Below are 23,248 nucleotides of genomic sequence, written 5' to 3' on the forward strand. Positions count from 1 at the left end.
GAGGATTTCTTCTTTGCTGCAAAATAATGCTTCTCTTAGCTTTAAATATGTCCTGAATCCCAAGGAACTGACAAGGGAAAATGTTGATGTTTCTCAGTTGTCCTAACGTGCTTTGCCATACTAATAAGGGTAACTGATAAACACCCTCAAGAAGGAGAAGAGTGTAGTCAGTGTTTGAGGTTAATGTTAATGACTTCCAGGGTCTTTTCTCACCAGCTGTATGCCATACTGCTGCCTCTGCCAGTGGGATAGGGTGTTCCCAAGGACTATAATGAACAGGTCAGGTATGTTGTCTGTAAGGCATGACACTTTGACGACAATTTTGTTATACTGGTGTCAGACCAGTCCTTTAGATGTCTCTGAAGAGGACTTGACAAGATTGAATTTGAATGTAAAAATTTGTTAACGTTCAGTCAAAGTCCAGGTTGATTCTGGTTCGTTTATCCAGTTTTAATTTTTCCTCTGTTTCAGCCTCATAGTTGTGGTATGACTGCATGGCTTACTGGACCTTCTTAGAGAACAATTTTAAAAGTCAGCTAAACTGGTTTGTTTGGAGTCACATAAAGCCAGCAAAGGAAAGCATGGTAGATTTCTTCCCCAGATTAATTTACTGGATTTGGAGGGTTTTTTATGACAATCCAGTGACCATCACCCTTTGCTTCCTACCATCAAGCCAACTGTGTATCTAACTGACCAGTTATCCCTAGATACCACACCATCTAATCTTCTAGAGCAGCTTAGCTTGTTGAATCTTAACAAATGTCTTATCAAATTCATAAGATGTGATCTTCCATGCACTTAACCCTGCAAAATACCCCTAATCAACTCCTGTCTTTCCAGATGCATGTATATTATATATCTCTCAGTCTTCCTTTCTATTTTATATTTAAAAATGTAATTTCTGTATGTAGCCCCCCCCCCCCGGCCACCTGGTAACATAAAAGTTGAAACCCCTTTACATGTAAAAGAAAAATTCAAGTACACAATGAAGACTGCATGTGAATTATCTAAAACCAAAAGAGATTCTCAAACACAATGCAATAACTATTTCCCCATGACTTTAAATTGCTGAGAAAACAAATTTGCTATTTTGCAAAGGATAAAAGATAAAAAAATATTTGGGTGGGTGGGAACAGGAGCTGAGGTGGAGATGCACTAGCTTTGCTAAGAAACACCCCCATGTCTGTGTATTATCAATGCAGTTAACTGAAAGCATTTTATTTTTCAGAACTGACATTGCTTCCCAATTCTAAAATTGCACTTTAAGGGTTAAGATCACCTCACCGCTTTGTTTTTTTTAAATATCACCTCACTGATAAATTGTAAAGAAGATTCTGAACTTGCTACCTTAAATTCAGTGGTTCTATTGTGTTGAGTGATTAGCAATGGGGGGGAAGCATTTTTTTTGTCTTTGTTACTCTTCAGCTGTTACGTGGCTTGCTACACCATTTTGTTTTTTTACTGACTTCAGATTAAAAACATTTTTAGCTTCATTGAACCAATGCAGACATGATAACTTAAATGTCCTCTTACTGTGGTGTATCATTCAATGATCCATTTAATGATGCTAAGACACAACAGTTTAGTTGTGATTACACCAAAATGTAGTTCAGCTATTCTGCACAAAACGTGAAATGATTTCTTTGCTGATACTCAAGTGGGTGTGGAGGCTCCTTCACTAGTCAGTTTCTGGAATTTTCTACTTGAGTGGGTGTGGAGGCTCTGTCACTGAGTTTTTTTCAACATTCAGATCAATAACTTGTTAAAAATTAAGGGAATCATTGGATATGAAATGATGCAAGGATAAATATCCAACCCTGATCCTTTTAAGTGGAGCAGCAGGCATAAGGGCAAAATGATTTATTTCTGCTTTTATTTTTCATCCACTGATGTTTTCCCCTTCGTCTTTCATCTTGGAACAACTTTGCTGCACCGGAAATGCAAAAGGGCACCAGGGACTTTGTGTCCAGTTGTCTGCCTCCTAATCTGATTAGGAGTATGGCTTTGTCAAGGGCAGGTCGCGCCTTAGGAGCCTGATTGAATTTGTTGAGGATATGAGTAAACACATTGATGATGGTAGAGCAGTAGGTGTAGTGTATATGGATTTTAGCAAGGCATTTGACAAGGTACCCCATGCAAGGCTAATTGAGAAAGTAAGGAGGCATGGGATCCAAGGGGACATTGCTTTGTGGATCCAGAACTGGCTTGCCCACAGAAGGCAAAGAGTGGTTGTAGATGGGTCATATTCTGCATGGAGGTCAGTCACCAGTGGTGTGCCTCAGGGATCTGCTCTGAGACCCTTGCTCTTTGTGATTTTTATAAATGACCTAGATGAACAAGTGGAGGGATGGGTTAATAAATTTGCTGATGACACCAAAGTTGGGGGTATTGTGGATAGTGTGGAGGGCTGTCAGAGGTTGCAGCAGGACATTGATAGTATGCAAAACAGACTGAGAACTGGGCAGATAGAGTTCAACCCAGAGAAGTGCGAGGTGGTTCATCTTGATGGGTCAAATATGATGGCAGAATATAGTATTAATGGTAAGACTCTTGGCAGTGTGGAGGATCAGCGGGATCTTGAGGTCCGAATCCTTAAGACACTCAAAGCTGCAGGTTGACTCTGTAGTTAAGAAAGCATATTGTGCATTATCCTTCATCAATTGTGTGATTGAGTTTAGGAGCCGAGAGGTAATGCTGCAGCTATATAGGACCCTGGTCAGACCCCACTTTGAGTATTGTACTCAGTTCTGGTCACCTCACTACAGGAAGGATGTGGAAACCATAGAAAGGGTGCAGAGGAGATTTACAAGGATGTTGCCTGAATTGAGGAGCATGGCTTATGAGAATAGGTTGAGTGAACTCGGCCTTTTCTCCTTGGAGTGACAGAGGATGAGATGTAATCTGATAGAGGTACAAAAGATGAGAGGCATTGATCATGTGGATGGTCAGAGGTTTTTTTCCCAGGGCTGAAATGGCAAGTACGAGAGGGCATAGTTTTAAGGTGCTTGGAAGTAGGTCGTGGTGGTGGTGGCTATCCCTCAAGGTTGAGGATGATGGTCTTCGCTCTGAAGTGGCCCACAGAGTGAAGACGCCTGTGTGTGTATTTGTTTAACGTGTACTTGATGTTGCACTCCAAGAAGCACACGGTACTTCACAAATCAACCAACTCATTCCAATGGCATGGAAACCACAACGATTGGAGCTGATAGATTTGTTGCAGCCTTCATCCACCTTCACAGCTGTTGAGTTCGAAGTAACTTCGTCCACCTGTTCCACCATTGAGGTACTGATTGGATTGTTCTTTGTTCGGGACCTCACCCTCGACCTTACCGCCATGGGTGACCCTACCAGGAGCATAGCTCCAGAGGACATCGCTCTCAGGATCTCAGGACCACACAAGCTTCTCCACCACGAAAAGGTGACAATCCACGGAGAAGCTGGAAGTAGGTACAGAGGAGATGACAGGGGTAAGTTGTTTTTCAGAGTGGTGAGTGCGTGGAATGGGCTGCCGGCGACAATGTTGGAGGTGGATACGATAGGGTCTTTTAAGAGGCTCCTGGATAGGTACATGGAGCTCAGAAAAATCAAGGCCTATGAGTAACTCTAGGTAATTTCTAAGGTGAGGGCATGTTCGGTACAGCTTTATGGGCCAAAAGGCCTGTATTGTGCTGTAGGTTTTCTGTTTGTTTTTTCCTTTGCCAGAGAATCAAGGATTCAGAAAATATAAGAAATAAGGGAGTTGGAGTTAAATCTGAAGCAAAAAGGAAGTGGAAGTATTTGATTAAGTGAGGGGTGAGAAAGGGGAAAAGGAGCATTGGATACCGAAATGAGTGAGGCAGAATGTTTTGTACAGTAGTGTCTTCACACACAATGGTACTGGCTGGCAAGGTACTAAACAGTGAAGTGAACCAGCCTGTCTAGAGAAAGAGACTTTTTGATTTTGTTACCCAGTCTCAGGTAGCTTGGCACATTTGGGCTGTTTTCATGGCAAGCCCTTAAAACCTGCAATGCACAGAAGAGTAATTGATGCCAAAGTGCACTATTGTAAAGAAATGATATGCATGGAAGTTAGGCCAAACAATGTTTCACTGTAGCTTGTGAGAAGAAAAGCCAATAATGTCTTCAATCTGCCTTCCTGACAATGACAATTAAAATTTTAAAGGACACCTCTTAATTTTCCAAAGCACAGCTGAAGGTCCAACTAGGAGAAAGCAGATTCTAATTAGTTTGAAAAATTCTGAGGTTAGTAGCTGTTAAGGTGTTTCTTTTGGGGTGAGAATTACGCTACCTCAATCAAATACTGCAAAGAACATGAAACAGCTTGATTTTCCTGTCACGGGTGATATATAGCAAATATTACTGCTTTAAGCAAGATCTCATGATTCCGGGCAGACTGTGGTTGAAGCTGGTTAATGGTAAGAAGGTGCAAGATGGGGAAGTTCAGAAATTATAAAAGAATAGTGGGAGATGGAGAGAATGGTGATGAGGAGATGAGTCATAGGCATTAAATTTTGAGGCTTTTATGTTCATTGATCACAGGGGTCTGGAATTTTCCAAAAGAGATAATGTTGATGAATTGGGTGTGATAGCGGTGATTCAGAAAAGATGGTCAGGAAAGGCTGATGAAGAAATGGCTGAATTAAATTTCATCGCAATCATTTTAGTAGAAGTCCATAAATTCCTTAAGAATCAACAATGATGATAATCTTGGAACAAGAGTAACGGATAGTTTTGATGGGAGAGAACGAAGCAGTAGACTTCAGTGCGGTCAGCCGGATCTGCTGAAAAGTGGGTTCACAGTTATAAACCGATTCAATCATTGATGCCATTGAGCTTGCTGGCTCAAAGACAGGGGCAGAGCAGTGGACTGAAAAGCTTGAGCATGTAGATATTAAGAAAGGGGATGTCCCAGGGCTGGAAAGGCTAGCACAAGAGGGCACAGTTTTAAGGTGCTTGGAAGTAGATACAGAGGATGTCGGTAAGTTTTTTTGCACAGAGTGGTAAGTGCATGGAATGGGCTGCCGGTGACAATGGTGGAGGTGGATACGATAGGGTCTTTTTAAGAGACTCCTAGATAGGTACATGGAGTTCAGAAAAATCAAGGGCTATGGGTAACCCCAGGTAATTTCTTAGGTAAGGACATATTCGGCACAGCTTTGTGGGCCGAAGGGCATGTATTGTGCTGTAGGTTTTCTGTTTCTAGAGCAGTAGACAACTGAAATGGGATGCAATGGGAGTTTCAATAATGGTAACTGCTGTAAAAATAGGAGTACAATCAAAATCAACAATCCTATACATTGAATGGAAAGCCCAAGGCTAAGAATTTGGAAATTGCAAGCAACTTAAGTTGTGTTGGGTAAAAAAAATAAGGTTGGGCGGGGGGGGGGGGTCCAACAGCATATCGATTTCCCAAATACCTTCCATTTCTGTCTGCTTCAGATACACTTAAAAAAAACTTCTCAAGACTAACGATCCAAGACATGTACAATATTTAAAAGGCATTTGGACAGGTACATGCACAGGAAAGGTGTAAAGAGACACAGGCTTCATGCAGGCAAATGGGATTAGCATAGATATGCATCACAATCAGCATGGATCATCTGGTATTAAACCAAGTATTATTCAATGATTCCTGAAGGGTGAAATTCTAACTTAATATAGATTAAAAATCAGTACAGTAATGCGATCAACTTGGTTCAGCTCGTAATTGAGCTCAAATCATATTGAAGTAAATAGCTGCAGCCTCTGAATTGAATGTGCAAATATGTATTTAACAAGACAGCTTATCCAGTAAATTAACTGATTAGCTGGACATAAATTGAAACTAAGCAGATTTAGTTGGGAATTATTGCATGAAAGATTATAAATAATAAGCAAACATAATAAATAAATAAATATAATAATAAATACATAATAATAAATACATAAATAATAAATAAATATAATAATAAATAAACATAATAAATAAGCAAACATAATAAAGAATACAGCAGCTTTCTGGGCAAACATAAAAGCTCTTTTATAACACTGGACAGCAAATGTTTTCGGATATGTTGCTTACTAAAATTTTCTTAAATTTATGATAGACTACTTGAAGCTGAACACAAATGTAACCAGACTACTTGTATCACATAGGAATTTGGAGGTGCAAGAATTTGACTTTTATTGAATATAGTGTGTTTAATTGCATAAGTGATAACACTTTGCTACAGTTCAATTAAACTAAAAATGTTTTGTTGATGACTTTGTTTGTACTCGGTTGTCTGAGGCTTCTCACTTAAGTGTCCAACAATAATAAGCCAGGACTGATGGATTCCAGTTGTCTTGACACTGTTTCTCCATGAATGAAATGTCCTGGTGAAACCTTTCAGCATGTAAACGGGGTAGAAAAAGTACTGAGACAATTCATAAGGATGTTGCCAACTCTGGTGGACCTGAGTTGCAAGGAAAGATTGAATAGGTTAGGACTGTATTGTTTAGAATGTAGAAAACTTTTTTGTATATATTATTACTGCTTTAATCTATTTAATATATTTTACTGTTATTTATTTTTCTTTCTATACTATAATGTACTGCATTGAACTGCTGCTAAGTTAATAAATTTCTCGACATGTGCCAGTGATAATAAGCCTTCTTCTGATCTAGAGAAGATTTGATAGAGGTATACAAAATTATGACTGGTATAGATAGGATAAATGTAAACAGGCTGTTACCACTAAGGTTGGGAGGGACTACAACCAGAGGTCATGGGTTAAGTGTGAGAGGTGAGGTTTAAGGGGAACATGCGGAAAAATGTCTTCACTTGGAGTGTCGTGAGAGTGTGGAATGAACTGCCCGCACAAGTGGTACATGCAAGCTCAATTTTTGGTTTAAGAGAAATTTGGATGGGTACAGGGATGGTAGGAAAATGGAGGGCTGTGGTCCTCATGCAGGTTGATGGGATTAGGCAGTTTAAATGGTTTTTTGGCATGGACTAGATGGGCCAAAGAGCCTGTTTTTGTGCTGTACTTCTCTGACTCTATGCCCATCAGACAGCTCCAAGATTTGCAGGGAAGAAGTCTAAATGGTAATGCAAAAAATGAATCTTTAATGACATGTTGTACTTCATGGCTTTGTATACTTGAAGCATATTGTCAACCAGCTGCACATAGTTTGGTGCTTTGTAGCTGCCAAGAAAATTTTCAGCAACATTCTTGAATGCCTTCCATGCAATTTTTCTCAGATCATACTAGAAGTTCTTCGAATTCCTTGTCATTGATGACCTGTTTGATTTGTGGACCAACAAAAATGCCTGCCTTAATCTTGGCACCTGGTATTCTGACTTGAATTAAGAATTGAAATAACAAATGTTATTTCAAAGAAATGGTGCATGATTGGGAAATTTCATGGTGCTTTTCATAATCAGTAGCCAAAATCCATAAGATGTACCCAAAATTGTTCAACCAAAGTGCAAATCTGTTTTGTGGGATCATGGATATTTATGGCACAAAAGGAGACAATTATTTCTGTACCAGATTTATAAAAAGCTGCCTTCAAATAATCAGAAGAAGCTTGGTGTAATGCTAATGATTAGTGCCTGGAATGTAACTTGCTGGTGCCTAGAACTAGTTTTGATCGGTGGTAGTGGTGAACATATAGGCTTTAGCTGTTGCTAAATTTCAACCTAGTGATGGTGTTTGCACTGTTCCAGCAAGTTGAACACACCTGCTGTGGTATGAGCCTGATATCTTTGGTTTCCATCGGAGAGGGGAAGCAATTATAACCACATTCTTCATAAACAAGTTTCATGCCCCAGTACCCACAGCACACAAGGTGTAGTCTTCCCCCCTTGAGATTTTCACTTGCGTTTAGAGAAGAGTAAAATTACAGAGAAGGGTTAATTAACAGTGTGTTACAAGGAAACCTCAGCCTTTAAATTGCTTCTATGGGCTCCAAGTTTTTGTGACAGACAACACACAATATGATCTGAAGATGGTGGTTCGGGGAGGGTTTAAACTAATTTGGCTGCGAGCATGGAAACAGGAATCAAGGGACTTGGGGATAGGACAGTTGGTAAAAAGCAAAGATAGCATGCAGTCGGACTGCTAGGAAGGGCAACCAGCAGGGTGAGTATCAGTGCATTAGGGATGCAGAATCAAAAAGGGTAGTGAATTCAGTACTCAGTGTTGTATCTCAATGTACTAAGTATAAGAAATAAAGTGGATGATATTGTTGCACTATTACAGGTTGAAAGGTATAATGTTGTGGCCACAGCTGAAGGATGGTTGTGGTTGGGAGATGAATATCCAAGGTTACACATTGTATCAGAGGGATAGGAAGATAGGCAGAGGGGATAGTGTGGCTATGCTGGTAAAGAATGGCATCAAATCAGTAGAAAGATGTGACAATGGATCAGAAGATGTTGAATCCTTGTGGGCTGAGTTAAGAGACTGCAAGGGTAAAAGGACCTTGATGGCAGTTGTATACAGGCCTCCCAACAGTAGCTGCGATGTGGACCACAGATTACAACAGGCAATAGAAAAGGCATGTCAAAAGGGCAATGTTATGATGGTCATAAAATCAGTTTGGTAACAGATCGCAAAAGTGAGTTTGTGAATGCCTATGAGATGGCCTTTTAGAGCAGTTTGTTGAGCCTAATAGGGGATCAGCTATACTGGATTGAGTGTTATGTAATGAACTGGAGGTGATTAGGGAGTTTAAGGCAAAAGAACCCCTAGGAAGCAGTGATCACAAGAAAATTGAGTTCAACTTGAAATTTGATAGGAAGAAAGTACAGTCTGATGTAGCAGTATTTCACTGAAGTAAGGGAAATTAGTGATTTGAGAGAAGATTTGGTCAAAGTAAATTGGAAGGAGATGCTGGCAGGGATAACAATACAGTGGCAATGGCGTGAGATTCTGAGTAAAATGAAGGTGCAGCATAGATGTATTCCAAAAACAAAGAAATACTCAAATTGCAAAATGGTACAACTGTGACTGACAAGAGAAGTCAAAGCTAATGCAAATATTTGCAGGAAGATAGAAGATTGGAAAGCTATTAAAAACCTACAGAGCAACTAAAAATCGATAGGAGGGAAATGATGAAATATGAAAGCAAGCTAGCAACCAACGTCAAAGTGGATTGTAAAAGCTTTGTCAATAATACAAAAGGGATTAGAGCAGATATAGGACTGCTAGAAAGTGATGCTGGAGAGATAAAAACGGGGGACAAGTTGATGGCAGATGAATTAAATGAGTTTTTTTTGCATCAGTCTTCACTGTGGAAAACACTATTAGTGTGTCAGATGTTGAAGGGTATAAGGGAAGAGAAATGAGTTCAGTTACTATTACAAGAGAGAAGGTGCTCAAAACGCTGAAAGATCTAGATTAACTGCACACTAGGGTTCTGAAAGGTAGCAGTAAAGATTGTGGAGGCATTAGTAATGATCTTTCAAAGATCATTGGAATCTGGCATGGTGCCAGAAGACTGGAAAGTAGCAAATGTTACTACACTCCTTAAATGAGGAAAGCAACAAAGGAAATTATAGACCAATTATTCTGACCTCAGTGGTTGGGAATGTGCTGGAGTCAATTGTTAAGGATGAGGTTATGGAGTACCTGATGACATAGGACAAGATGGGACAAAGTCAGCATGGTTTCCTTTGGGGAAATCCTGCCTGTTGGAATTCTTTGAGGAGTTTACAAGTAGGATGGATAAAGGAGATGCAGTGGATGTTGTATATTTGGACTTTCAGAAGGCTTTTGACGAGATGCCACATATGAGGCTGCTTACCAAGTTAGGACCCCATGGTATTACAGGAAAGTTACTGGCATGGTTAGAACATAGGCTGATTGGTAGGAGGCAGCGAGTGGGAATAAAAGGATCCTTGTCTGGTCGACTGCCAGTGACTTGTGGTGTTCTGCAGGGCTTGGTGTTGGGACCACTTCTTTTCGTGCTATATATAAATGATTTAGATGGAATAAATGGCTTTGTTGCCAAGTTTGCAGATGATATGAAGATTGGTGGAGGGGCAGGTAGTGTTGAAGTAGGTAGGCTGCAGAAGGACTTGACAGATTAGGAGAATGGGCAAGGAAGTGGCAAATGAAATAGTGTTGGAAAATACATGGTCATACACTTTGGTAGTCGAAATAAATGTGCAGACTATTTTCTAAACAGAAAGAAAATCCAAAAATCTGAGATGCAAAGGGACTTGGGAGTCCTTGTGCAGATCACCCTAAAGGTTAACTTGCAGGTAGAGTTAGTGGTGAGGAAGGCAAATGCAATGTTAGCATTCATTTCAAGTGGTCTAGAATACAAGAATACAATGCATTGGATAGGGTCCAGAGGCAGTTCACAAGGATGATTCTGGGAATGAAAATTTTATCATACGAGGAATGTTTGATGGCTCTGGGTTATGCTCGCTGGAATTTAGAAAGATGGGGGGGGGGATCTTATTGACACCTTTCAAACGTTAAAAGGCCTAGACAGTAGATGTGGAAAGGATGTTTCCTATGGTGGAGGAGTCTAGGACAAGAGGACACAACTTCAGGGTAGAATGGCATCCATTTAAAATGGTATCACTAGTTACACACAATGCATATCCTTGCTTGCTGAAATAAACTGAACTTCTATTCCTTTCCCCAAACATTCATAGTACCATATCATACAAGCACTATGCAATACTGTTACATTTTAATGCATTTGGCCCACCCCTCTCTGAATCCCCTCTATTACCTCAGTCACTGTACTGTACTGTAAGTACTTTAAAACACTGTTTAATAATCTGAAGGGCATCTGCAGATGTTGGAAATCCAAAGCAACAAGCAACAAAATGCTGGAGGAACTCAGCAGGTCAGGCAGCATCTATGGAAATGAATAAACAGTTGATGTTTTGGGCCAAGACCCTTCTTCAGGACAGCCTGAAACATCAACTGTTTGTTCATTTCTGGAATGGAAAGGGGAAGGTACCAGAATAGAAAGGTAGGGAGAGGGGTAGGAGGACAAGCTAGAAAGTGATGGGTGAAGCCAGGTTGGTGGGAAAGGTAAAGGGCTGGAAAGGAATAAGTAATAGGAGAAGGGAGTCGACCTTGGGAGAAATGGAAGAAGTGGGGCACTAGGAGGAGGTGATAGGCAGGTGAGAAGAGGCCAGAGTGGGGAATAGAAGAAGAGGGAAGGGGGGAGGGAAAATATTTTATTAGTGGAAGGAGAAATTGATGTTCATGCCATCAAGCTGGAGACTACCCAGATGAAATATGAGATGTTGCCTCTCTACCCTGGCACCATCGTGGCACGAGAGAAGGCTGTGGACCAACTTATGGGAATGGGAATAGGATATAACTTTATAATGCTAATTGCATTGTAAATGCATGTATGTATTTATACACCTTATTCCATACCTTTACTTCTAACTTTATGTTGTATATTTCTTTATTCTGTTATAATTGTTGAATGAAAAGCATTTTTCAAATAAAGTTAGTCCTTTATCCTTTCAAAGAAATCTGTACAGATATTGGAAAATGACACAGCAACTTCAGAACTTATTGCAGACTATCTAAACACCTTCCAGGTCATGTTTAACCTAACATGGAGGGCTTTCTTCAGCTGGGATATTCGTACCACTTGTACCTCAGCAGTAACACCACTGCAAGCACACTAGTAATTACCTTCCCATGTGAGGCATGGCAGGGTCTACAACAAATGCCGAAAGCTGACAAAATTTGTGTCACTTACCTTTGCACTATGAAGGATGTTTTTTCGCCTAAATGATGAAGCACTTCAAACGTTCCTATTACAAACATCAAAAATCCTTCAATTTTTCAATAAAATTACATAACTTAGTGTTTCACTAATTTACATGTGGGGTTTGAACTCTGCATTTTATAAGATGTTTGAATTTTTATCCAATACATTGATTAATGCTCTGTGGCTGCAGTCTGCTGCAGGAAATTTGCCCCCTCTCACTTTGAATCCATATAGATGTCCTCGCTGGAGATATTTTCAATGACAATGCTGCTGTTAAAATCAAAACACATTCTCAATACATGTTTGTGCAGTTGGACCAATAGGGCAAGCCTTGACCTTTATCTGATGGGCATTTAATGATTTACGTCTAAAGGTTTTTTTTTCCCTGCATGTTGATTGAGTTTAAAGAGCGTAAATTCTCATGAAACCAGTGGAACTGCAGCTTAAATCTATAAACCCTGTGAAATATTGTAAAACGAAAACTGGGAACTTTGGGTAAATGTTGAAATTTCAGTGATATTATTGAAAAGGAGAGGATAGAAGAATAATCATTAACGGAGACACAGATTGCCAAATGTGTGTGTGGTGGGAAGTATACTTGCTTTAAAAGATAAACAATCTGCTGCAGACAATAAACGAATAATCCTCATTTGTGACCATGGCTGACCACCAGAACAAAGTTTCATTACTGGGAAGACTGATCATGCTGTTATGTTTCACAGGAGGTAATTTATGTAACTATAATTGAATTATCCTTTTTGTTAATTAAATAGTTTTACAATAATTTAGCAATGAATGCATGTATATTTGCATATGTATCAACTGACTAATCCTAAGTACGACAATAGCTGCCATCTAACCTTGCAGAAGAAATTTAAAAGAGCATTTATGCGACAGTCCAGATTTTCAGCCTGGCATAATGGATTCCGGATTTAAACTTTGGATTTCTAAGGGTATTTTCCATCTAGGAGATCTGATGAAGGAACGATGATGTCTTTTAGTCAAATAATACAGAAATTTAACATACCCCACAGGGATCTTTTTCATTTATATATGGAAAAAAACATCATTGTTAACTGAGTTCTGTAGTTCTGACATAGAAAAGAGGGTGTTTTGTTCTAAGGGTGAAGTCTCTATTAGTATTTTTTTACAGCATCCTGAGGGAATGTTCTTGTGGAGAGGCTGAGCAGTTGGGAAGGGTCCGGGAGGGAGAGCTGGGAGTATAAATTACAGCTGAAACATGGGAAGACATCTGTGATAATGCAAAGAAAATTTCAGTTTGTAATAGAGCTAAAGCAGTGCAACTCAAAATTCTGCATAGAGCCCATCTGACTCCAGATCGTCTCTCAAAATTTAAGATGGGGGTTTCTCCAATGTGTTCTGAATGTAAAGTAAATACTAGAACTTTCACCCACTGTTTTTGGACTTGTCCCAAACTTCAGGCATACTGGAGTGATATTTTGGGTGAAATGGAAAAGATTCTGAAGATGGAGCTTGAACTGGACCCAGTGTCTTTTCTCTTAGGCTTACCCAGCAGCCGTATTATTAATGCACATCAGAAAAAACTTCTTAACATCCTGACTTTTTGTGCGAGGAAGAACATTTTACTTTGGATATCTGATAAGGCCCCTGGACTTTTTGGTTGGCGTAAATTAATCATGGAATACATTCCTTTGGACTTTTTGACGTGTATGGTACACTCAACAACAAATAGTTTTCGTAAAACATGGCAATCTTTTCTGCAGTATGTAGATGTAAACCTGTCTGCTACACTAATAAGGGCTTTTGTATAGGATGTTGTGGTGATGTCTATATTTTGATGGAAGTGTTCTGATGCCTGATATCTGTGAGGGGAAGAAATGTAAATGTAAGTGTATCTGGAAATTGAAAGTTTTGTTATGCTGAGCAAAAAAAAAAATTTTAAAAAGAGCAATTATGGGTGTCCCCACCATTAGTGTTGTGGAGATGCACCCTTACAGAATACACAAATCACTATTCAAAAATTGAAGCTACAAAATAAATTTCACTCTTATGAAACATGTGAAAAGGTAAATGAATATTGATAACATTCTTTTTCGATTCACATTTCTTGATGCATGCTCAGATGATAGTTGTGTGTTATGGAAAATTGCAGTAGGGGTTATTTGCTAGAAATTCCATATCCTTACCCCACACTAAAGAAATTGTGAATTTGATCTGAGAATATAGAAATGGAACATGAGGCAGGCATCGTGTTGAAATCACTGTGCACTGCAGAACAGTATGAACAGAGTTAAGGAGAAGATGCCTTTTAATGGGGTATCCTACGTAAGAAGTGGAAGCAGGTTTAGGCCATAAAGCTTCTCAAATCTCATCTACATTCTATAGGATCGTAACTAGTCTTATGTTTCACTTCTCATCCAATGTGGAAATATATATCAGTACATGAAAATCAAAAAATACTACAGATATTGAAAATATCTGAAACTCACTTGGCAGGTGAGTTAGCTTCTGTGGAAAGAGAAGCAAAGTTAACTTTCAGGAGGTTTGTGAGAAACATCTTGGACCTGAAACAGTTGCTTTTTGACCTGCTGAATGCTTCCAGCATTTCAGTTTTGTTGCTGCAAAAACTCTTGTAGGTATTCAGTAATACAGCTATTGTGAGTGGAGAATTTCAAAACTTTACAACCAGCTACTTCAAATGACTGCTCCTTATCTCGGATCTTAATTGGTGACCCCTTATTCTGTGACAATGCTACTTGTCTGGACTTTTCAGAAATGGGAAACAGTCTTTAGGTGTAAACTCTGTCAATTATAGTCAGAATCATGTGTGTCTCAATCAGATCACCTCTCATACTGCTAAACTCTAGCAGCAATAGATCAGATGTACTCACAATTCCTTTAGAGGACAACTTCTGATTCCCTAAAATCAGTCCACAGCCCTAGATCAGCTGCATATCAGTCCCTGCAGTCTAAAGATGAAAGCTGTAAGAAAATAATAGATTTTAAGGAAGGATAAACATTTTTGCTGGCCTATTAATTCTGGCCTTCTTGTGTCTCTATCCTATGATGACATGATCGATTCCTAGTTGTATTAAACCACTGCCCTGCAGTGTTTCTAGGAGAATGCCCATCAATAGTTTAAGATTACCAGACACAGACAATGAGTTCCGGTATTGCTGGTTCCCAGAAGAGACAAGAAAGGCTGGGACTGTTTCTGACCCCCCCCCCCCCGGAGTCTAGGAGGCTCGAGGGTGACCTTATAGAGGTTTATAAAGTCATGAGGGTTACATATAAGATGAATGGTCACAGTCTTATTCCCAGGGTAGGGGATTTTAAAACTTGAGGACTTTTTGTTAAGGTAAGAGGGGAAGATATATAGAGGACTTGCGAGGCAACTTTATCTGACAGGCTTTTGGTTACATGAAACAAGTTGCCAGAGGAAGTGATGAACCAAATTGTGGTTATTTTGTGCTAATGCTATGATTGTTGGCATAGCCAATCTATGCCTATGTGGGTAGCACTCATATGGTGAAATGTAAAATATAATACGTGAATAAGACAATGCTTCTGTTGCCTGAACTATTCTGGAGCAGCCATAGAGTATTTGGGAGAACACTATTCAAGACTGGTGGAGGTGGGGTGGGGGGAGAGTCTGTTGCTTGCTGCACTGTCTCCCATTGTGGGCTCCAGGCTTTGCCACCTATTATGGTCTGCAGCAGAGAGGCAGCACCATAGGGCTGAGGAAAAGGAAGGGAAGAGATGTCCTAAAAAGCCCTTTGAGTGGATTATCCATGCAAGAGTGCAAAACCTGCAACTCTAAATCGTTAAAGGATTCGGGTAGCTGGGTGACTGTCAGCTAATGGAAAGAGAAGAAGCAAGAACCCCCAGGTCTCTTCCCCTCAGTAACAAGTATACCATTTTGGATACTGTTTGGGCGGGTATGACCTACCAATGCAAAGTCACATCAGCCATGTCTCTGGCACTTGGTCTGGCTCTGTGGCTGAAAAGGCGGGTGGGGAGAAGAGGAGAGCAGTGGTGACAGGGGATTCATTGGTTAAGGGAACAGACAGGAGATTCTGTGGACAGGAAATAGATTCCAAGATGATATATTGGCTCAAGGGTGGCAGGATCAGAGATATTCTGATGGTCCATAGCTTTCGTAAGGGGGAGGGCGAGCAGCCAGAAGTTGTAGTACAATGATGTAGGTAGAAAAAGGGATTAGGCTCTGAAGGGTAGAGTTAGGAAGGAAGCTACAAAGCAGGAGCTTAAGGGTAGTAACCTCTGGATTGCTGCCTGTGACAAGCTCTATCCAGTGTTAGAACAGGAAGATGCGCCGGACAAATATGCTAAAGAGTTGGTTCAGGGTGTAGAGTTTGACATTTATGGATCATTGGGATCTCTTCAGATATGACCTGTACAAAATGGATGGATTATACCCGAACTGAGAGGGACAAGCATCCTGGCAGAGAGATTTGGTAAAGCTTTTGGGGAGGGTTTAAACTAGCAAGCAGTTGGCGCCAGAGTGTTCGGTCAGATGATGGGGTAGTTGGTGCAAAACCAACTGCAACATGTCGAGAAGCTGTGAGGAAGATAGGCAGTTGATTGGGCATAAATGCAGTCAGGCGGCTGTGTTGAAATATTTAATGCAAGAAATATTAAGAATGAAGGTGATAAACTGAGAGCATGGATTAAAGTTCAAAGTAAATTTATTATCAAAGTACATATATGCTGTTACGTACCCCGTAACTGGGTTGCCAAACCAGCAGAAATGGATCACTCAGTTGGAGTCTGGATTACTAGAACTAAGAAAGTTTTATTAAAGAAACAAGCAACACAGTACTCTAATCAAAAGGATAATGAATGCAACAGTTCAGCAATGATAAACACACATGTACACAGAATTAAGATAACAGGATTAATCGATCTCTATCGTTGTCTAGGGGTAAATAACCAGTTTCAAAGTGACGCAAAGTTCAGTTCAATTTAGTTCAGTTCAGTTCGCAGTAATCGCTGCCGTGGCGATGGACAGTGGGGGGAAGGAGAGAGAGAGCAAAATGAATGAATATTCAAGGCTTCCAGACAGACCTTCGCAGTCAGCTTTCAGGCGAGTCCTTTATGATGTCATCTGAGGTCACCGACCGTGACCCCTCCGTTTCCAGATACGATCGTTTCCCTACGGTGAACCTGGCATCCAGGCAAGGGTGGACATACACCAGGTTCCCACCGATCGTGCCTTTCCACCCTGTGCGTCTATGGTCCGATACTTCCCACCGACTTGTGAGAGACGCACCGCTTCCAGGGTCTTGTTACCTCGGGTGTCGTGTGTGTCGCCTTAGCGAACCTGTCCCTTTTTATCCCCCTGCTGGGGTATCGCCTGTCCATCACTTAAAACAGTTCGGGGTTCAAAGGGGGAGCCGATCTTGACAGCTCTCCTTCCCCTTCATTAACATCTCCAAATGCTGCTTCATTGTTTTCCTTATCTCTCTCTCTCCTGAAGACAGGTGGCAGACCAACTGCCGATTCCACTGGTGCCAGCACAGGACAGCTACATCTTAATCTATGTGTATTCTTGTCACAATGCCACCATATACAACCCTGAGATTCATTTTCTTGAGGGCATACTCAATAAATCTACAAAATAATAACAGTGACAGAGTCAATAAAGACCGTACCAACTTGGAAGTTCAACCAGCGTGCAAAAGACAACAAACTGCAAATACAAAAAGAAAGAAATAATAATAATAGATAAGCAATAATTATGGAGAATGTGAACTGAAGAGTCCTTGAAAGTGAGCACGTTGGTTGTGGGAACATTTCAACGATGGGGCAAGTGGAAGTTGAGTGAAGTTTTCACCATTGGTTTAGTACACATAATCACAATGTTGGGGCCATTACAGAGACTTGGCTGTCACAAGAGCAGGAACGGCTGCTGGATATTCTAGAGTTTAAATGTTTCAAAAAGGGATAGTAAGGGAGGTAAAAATGGGATGGGGGAGGAGCATTGCTAATCAGGGACAGTATCATACCTGCAGAAAGGGAGGATGTTCTGGAGGGATTATCAATGTAGGTGGAAGTCAGAAACAAAAAGGGAGAATTCACTCGATTGAATGTATTCTAAAGGGCCTCCAATAGCAACAGGGACATTGAGGAGCATATCAGTAGGCAGATTTTAGAAGTGTGCAAAAATAACAGGGTTGTTGTCATGTTGACTTTAACTTCCCTAATATTGATTGATACCTCCTTAGTGCAAAAGGTTTAGATGGAGCAGAATTTGTTGGGTTCATCCAGGAAGGATTCCTGACACATGATGTGGACAGGCCGACTAGAAGAGAGGCCACACAGGATCAGGTACTAGGCGATGAACCTGGTCAGGTGACAGATCTCTTGGTGGGTGACCATTTACCACATCTCCCCGATCTTTAGACAATGATAAGAGCAGACGATATGGGAATAAATTTAATTGTGATTGGGCTAACCACAATGGTATCAGGCAAGGCTCTTGAGGATTATAAAGTAGCCAGGAAGGAGCTTAAGAAGGGACTTAGGAAAGCTGGAAGGAGACACAAGAAGGCCTTGGCGAGTGGAAAAAGGAAAACTCCAAGTGTTCAACACACACCTGAAGAACAGGAGGCAGAATCGGAATCAGGTTTATTATCACCGGCATGTGTCGTGAAATGTGTTAACTTAGCAGCAGCAGTTCAATGCAATACATAGTATAGAAGAAGAAGAAAACAAATAAATAAATAAATTACAGTATACGTATATTGAAAAGATTAAAAATCATGCAAAAAACAGAAATGCTGTATATTAAAAGAAGTGAGGTAGTGTCTACGGGTTCAATGTCTATTTAGTAATCGGATGGCAGAGGGGAAGAAGCTGTTCCTGAATCGCTGAGTGTGTGTCTTCAGGCTTCTGTATCTCCTACCTGATGGTAACAGTGAGAAAAGGACATGCCCTGGGTGCTGGAGGTCTTTAATAATGGACGCTGCCTTTCTGAGACACCGCTCCCTGGAGATGTCCTGGGTACTTTGTAAGCTAGTACCCAAGATGGACCTGACTAGATTTACAACCTTCTGCAGCTTCTTTCTGTCCTGTGCAGTAGCCCCTCCATACCAGACAGTGATGCAGCCTGTCAGAATGCTCTCCACGGTACATTCACAGAAGATTTTGAGCGTATTTGTTGACATGCCAAATCTCTTCAAACTCCTAATGAAGTATAGCCACTGTCTTGCCTTCTTTATAACTGCATCGATATGTTGGGACCAGGTTAGATCCTCAGAGATCTTGACACCCAGGAACTTAAAGCTGCTCACTCTTTCCACTTCTGATCCCTCTGTGAGGATTGGTATGTGTTCCTTCGTCTTACCCTTCCTGAAGTCCACAAGCAGCTCTTTCATCTTACTGACATTGAGTGCCAGGTTGTTGCTGCAACACCACTCCACTAGTTGGCATATCTCACGCCTGTACACCCTCTCGTCACCACCTGAGATTCTACCAACAATGATTGTATTGTCAACAAGTTTATAGGTGGTATTTGAGCTATGCCTAGCCACACAGTCATGGGTATAGAGAGAGTAGAGCAGTGGGCTAAGCACACACCCCTCAGGTGCACCAGTGTTGATCGTCAGTGAAGAGGATATGTTATCACCAATCCTCACAGACTGTGGTCTTCCAGTTAAGAAGTTGAGGATCCAATTGCAGAGGGAGGTACAGAGGCCCAGGTTCTACAACTTCTCAATCAGGATTGTGGGAATGATGGTATTAAATGCTGAGCTATAGTCGATGAACAGCATCTTGACATAGATGTTTGCGTTGTCCAGGTGGTCTAAAGCCATGTGGAGAGCCATTGAAATTGTGTCTACCATTGACCTATTGTGGTGACAGGCAAATTGCAATGGGTCCAGGTCCTTGCTGAAACAGGAGTTTAGTCTGGTCATGACCAACTTCTCAAAGCATTTTATCACTGTCAATGTGAGTGCTACCAGGTGATGGTCATTAAGGCAGCCCACATTATTCTTCTTAGGCACTGGTATAATTGTTGCAAGTGGGAACTTCCGCCTGTAGCAATGAGAGGTTGAAAATATCTGTGAATACTTCCGCCAGTTGGTTGGCACAGGTTTTCAAAGCCTTACCAGGTACTCCATTGGGACCTTCTTCCTTGCGAGGGTTCACTCTCTTTAAAGACAGCCTAACATTGGCCTCTGAGACAGAGATCACAGGGTCATCAGGTGCAGCAGGGATCTTCACAGCTGTAGTTGTGTTCTCCCTTTCAAAGCGGGCATAGAAATTGATGGCTGATGAATGTAGGACTGATCAGAGATAAAGGTGGGAGCTAGAGGAGGTCCTTAATGAATCCTTTGTTTCAGTGTTCACCAAAGAAAGGGATTTTAACAAATGCGGGATCAGTGTAGAATAAGCTAATGTGCCAGATGGAGCATGTTGAGGTTAAGAAGAGGTTCTGTAAAACATTAGTTCAAATCTCAAAGTAAGTTTATTATCAATATAAATATACGTCACCATGTGCTACCCTGAGATTCATTTTCTTGCAGGCATTCACTGTAAATACAAGGAACACAATAGAGTCAATGAAAATGCACACAATAAATACAGCCAAGCAACCAATGTGCAAAAGACAACAAACTGCAAAAAGTAAAAACGACATAATAATAATAGAATAAGTATTGAGATCATGAGTTGAAGTGGCCTTAAAAGTGATTCCAAAGGTTATCGATAGTGTAGTTATCTCCTCTGGTTTAACAGCATGATGGTTGGTGGATAATAACTGTTCCTGAACCTGGTGGTGTGAATCCTGAGGCTCCTGTACTTTCTCCTACTGGCAGCGAGAAGAGAACGTGGCCGGGAGGGTGAGGTCCTTGATGATGGATGCTGCTTTCCTGCAATTGAGCTCCTTGTAAACGTGCTCAATGGTGGGGAGGGTTTTGCCTGTCTGTAAAAGGACATTGGTGTTTCCATACCAGGCCGTGAAGCAACCAGTCAATATACTTTCCACCATGCATCTATAGAAGTTTGTCATAGTTTTAGATGACATGTCGAATCTGCACAAACTTCTAAGAAAGTAGAGGCCATGAGGACTGACTCATGGACTTCCAGTTTCCTGCTCTTGTAGCCAATAATCAGTTCCATGGTCTTGCTGACATTGAGTGAGAGGTTTGTGCTATTCAACTGGCTGGAGTTTTCACTGATATCTTTAACCTCTTGCTTCGACAGTCTGAGGTATCCACCTGCTTCAGGCAAGCTTCAATTAAACCAGTACTGAAGAAGAACATAGTAACCTGCCTAAATGACTGTTGTCTAGTAGCACTTACATCCACTGTGATGAAGTGCTTTGAGAGGTTGTTGAAGAAGCATATCAACTTCTGCTTGAGGAGTGGCTTAGATCCGTTCCATTTTACCTTCGGCCACAACAGGTAAATGGCAGATGTCATTTCATTGGCTCTTCACTCAAGCCTGGAACATCTGGATGCTCTGCATTCAATATTATCCTCCCCCCTCAAAAATAATCATTAAGCACCAAGACCTAGGCATCAATACCTCCTTGTGCAATTGGATCCTCAATTTCCTCACTTGCAGATTCCAATCAGTTCAGATTGGCAACCACATCTCCTTCATAATCTCTATCAGCAATCTGTGTACTTAGCCCCCTGCTCTGCCTGCTTTGTATTTATGATTGCAAGGCTACGTGCAGCTCCAGTGCCATATTTAAGTTTGCTGATGACACCACTGTTATTGGCTGAATCAAAGTTGGTGACAAATCAGCATATAGGAGGGAGATTGAAAATCTAGCTGAATGATGCATGGTGAAAACTCCAGCCAATTGAATAACATTAGGATAGATAAGTCCCCAGGGCCAGATGGGATATACCCCATGTTACTACTGGAAGTGAGTGAAAAGATTGCTGGGCTATTGGTGATCCTCCTTGGCCAGTGGATAGTACCAGAGGATTGGAGGATGGTCAATATTATCCTGGTGTTCAAGAAATTTAAAGGGATTGCCCTGGGAATTATCGTCAGCAAGTCTTAAGTCAATGGTGGGCAAACTATTACAAACATTTGGAGAAACATAGTCTTAATAAGGATAGTTAGTATGACATTGTCAGGGGCAGGCCATGTTTCACAAGCCTAATTGAGTTGCTCAAGGTAGAGGCATATCAAATTGATGAAGGTAGAGCAGTGGATGTGGAGTATATGGATCTTGACAAGGTTTACCATGCTGGACTCATTCAGAAAATCAGGAGGCGTGGGATCTGTGGAAACTTGGATATATGGGCTCGGAAATCTCTTGCCCACAGAAGACAGAGAATGGTGCAGATAGAGCATATACAGCCTAGAAGTCAGAGACTAGTGATGTTCTTCTGGGATCCCTGCTCTTTATGATTTTTAAAGGACTTTGATGAGTAAGTGGAAGGTTGAATTAGTAAGTTTGCAGATGACATGAAAATTGGTGGTGCTGTGGATAACCCGAAAGTTTGTTATAGATTATAACGGGGCATTGAAGGGGGCAGAGTTGGGCTGAGAAATAGCAGAGGGAGTTCGATCTGGAAAAGTATGAAGTGATACGCATTGGAAAATCAACTTCAAGGCAGAGCACAAGGTTAAAGGCAAAATTCTTAGCAGTGTGGAGTAATAGAGGGATCTTTGTGTCCCAGTCCACTGATCCCTCAAAGTTGCTGTGCAAGTTGATAGGGTGGTTAAGATGGCATATGGTGTGCTAGCTTTCATTAGTCAGGGGATTGAGTTCAAAAGCTGTGAGTTTACGTTGCAGATCTATAAAACTCTGGTTGTACCGTACTTGGAGTATTGGATTCAGTTCTGGTTGCTTCATGATAGAAAGTATGTGAAAGCTTCTGAAAGAGTGCAGAGGAGATTTGCCATGATCCTGCCTGGATTAGAAAGCACGTTTTGTCAGGAAAGAATGAGCAAACAAGGCTTTTCTCTTTGGAGCAAAGGAGGATGAGATACATCTTGATAGAGGTGTATAAGATGATAGGAGGCAAAAGTAGACTGGGCAGCCAGCGTACTTTTCCCAGGGCAGCAATGGCCAATACTAGAGAATATCTATTTTATATAAGTGGAGAAAAGTTTAGTGGGACTGTCAGAGTTAGGCTTTTTACCTAGAGAGAGGCAGGTGGCTAGAATGCACTTACAGAAGTAGAGGCTGATAAAATAGAGGCACAGGGATGTAGGTAAATAGACTGTGTAGGAGATAAGGGAGTAGGGTGACATAGGTTGGCACAATATTGTGGACCAGAAGCCCATATTGTGCTGTTTCATATTCTAAAGCTTACAGGTCATGAAGGGCATCGATAAGGTGAATGCATGCAGTCTTTATTCTGCAGGAAAAGGTGATCAAAAAGTAGAAGGCATAGGATTAAAATGGGAGGGGAAAGACTTAAAAGGGCCTGAGGTGTCCTTCACTCAGAAGCCCTGTATATGGAACAAGCTGTCGGAGAAAGTGGTATAGGTAGGTAAGATCAGAACACTTAAAAGATATTTAGCCAGTACGTGGTTTGGAAAGGTTAGAAGA

At 41.0% G+C, this 23,248-nt stretch overlaps 1 protein-coding gene across 1 annotated transcript in view; it reads left to right on the forward strand.

Annotated features, from left to right (window-relative positions):
• Window positions 1–12,141: 12,141 nt before the first annotated feature.
• pla1a (phospholipase A1 member A) overlaps window positions 12,142–23,248 on the forward strand; it is a 42,279-nt gene continuing 31,172 nt past the window's right edge. Inside the window, exon 1 of the mRNA XM_063050628.1 lies at window positions 12,142–12,446. Coding sequence (XP_062906698.1) covers window positions 12,380–12,446 — 67 coding nt within the window. The 5' untranslated portion in view covers window positions 12,142–12,379. The remainder of the gene's footprint in view (window positions 12,447–23,248) is intronic.

Source organism: Mobula hypostoma, chromosome 6, assembly GCF_963921235.1.
Source record: "Mobula hypostoma chromosome 6, sMobHyp1.1, whole genome shotgun sequence".
Taxonomy (NCBI): Eukaryota; Metazoa; Chordata; class Chondrichthyes; order Myliobatiformes; family Myliobatidae; genus Mobula; species Mobula hypostoma.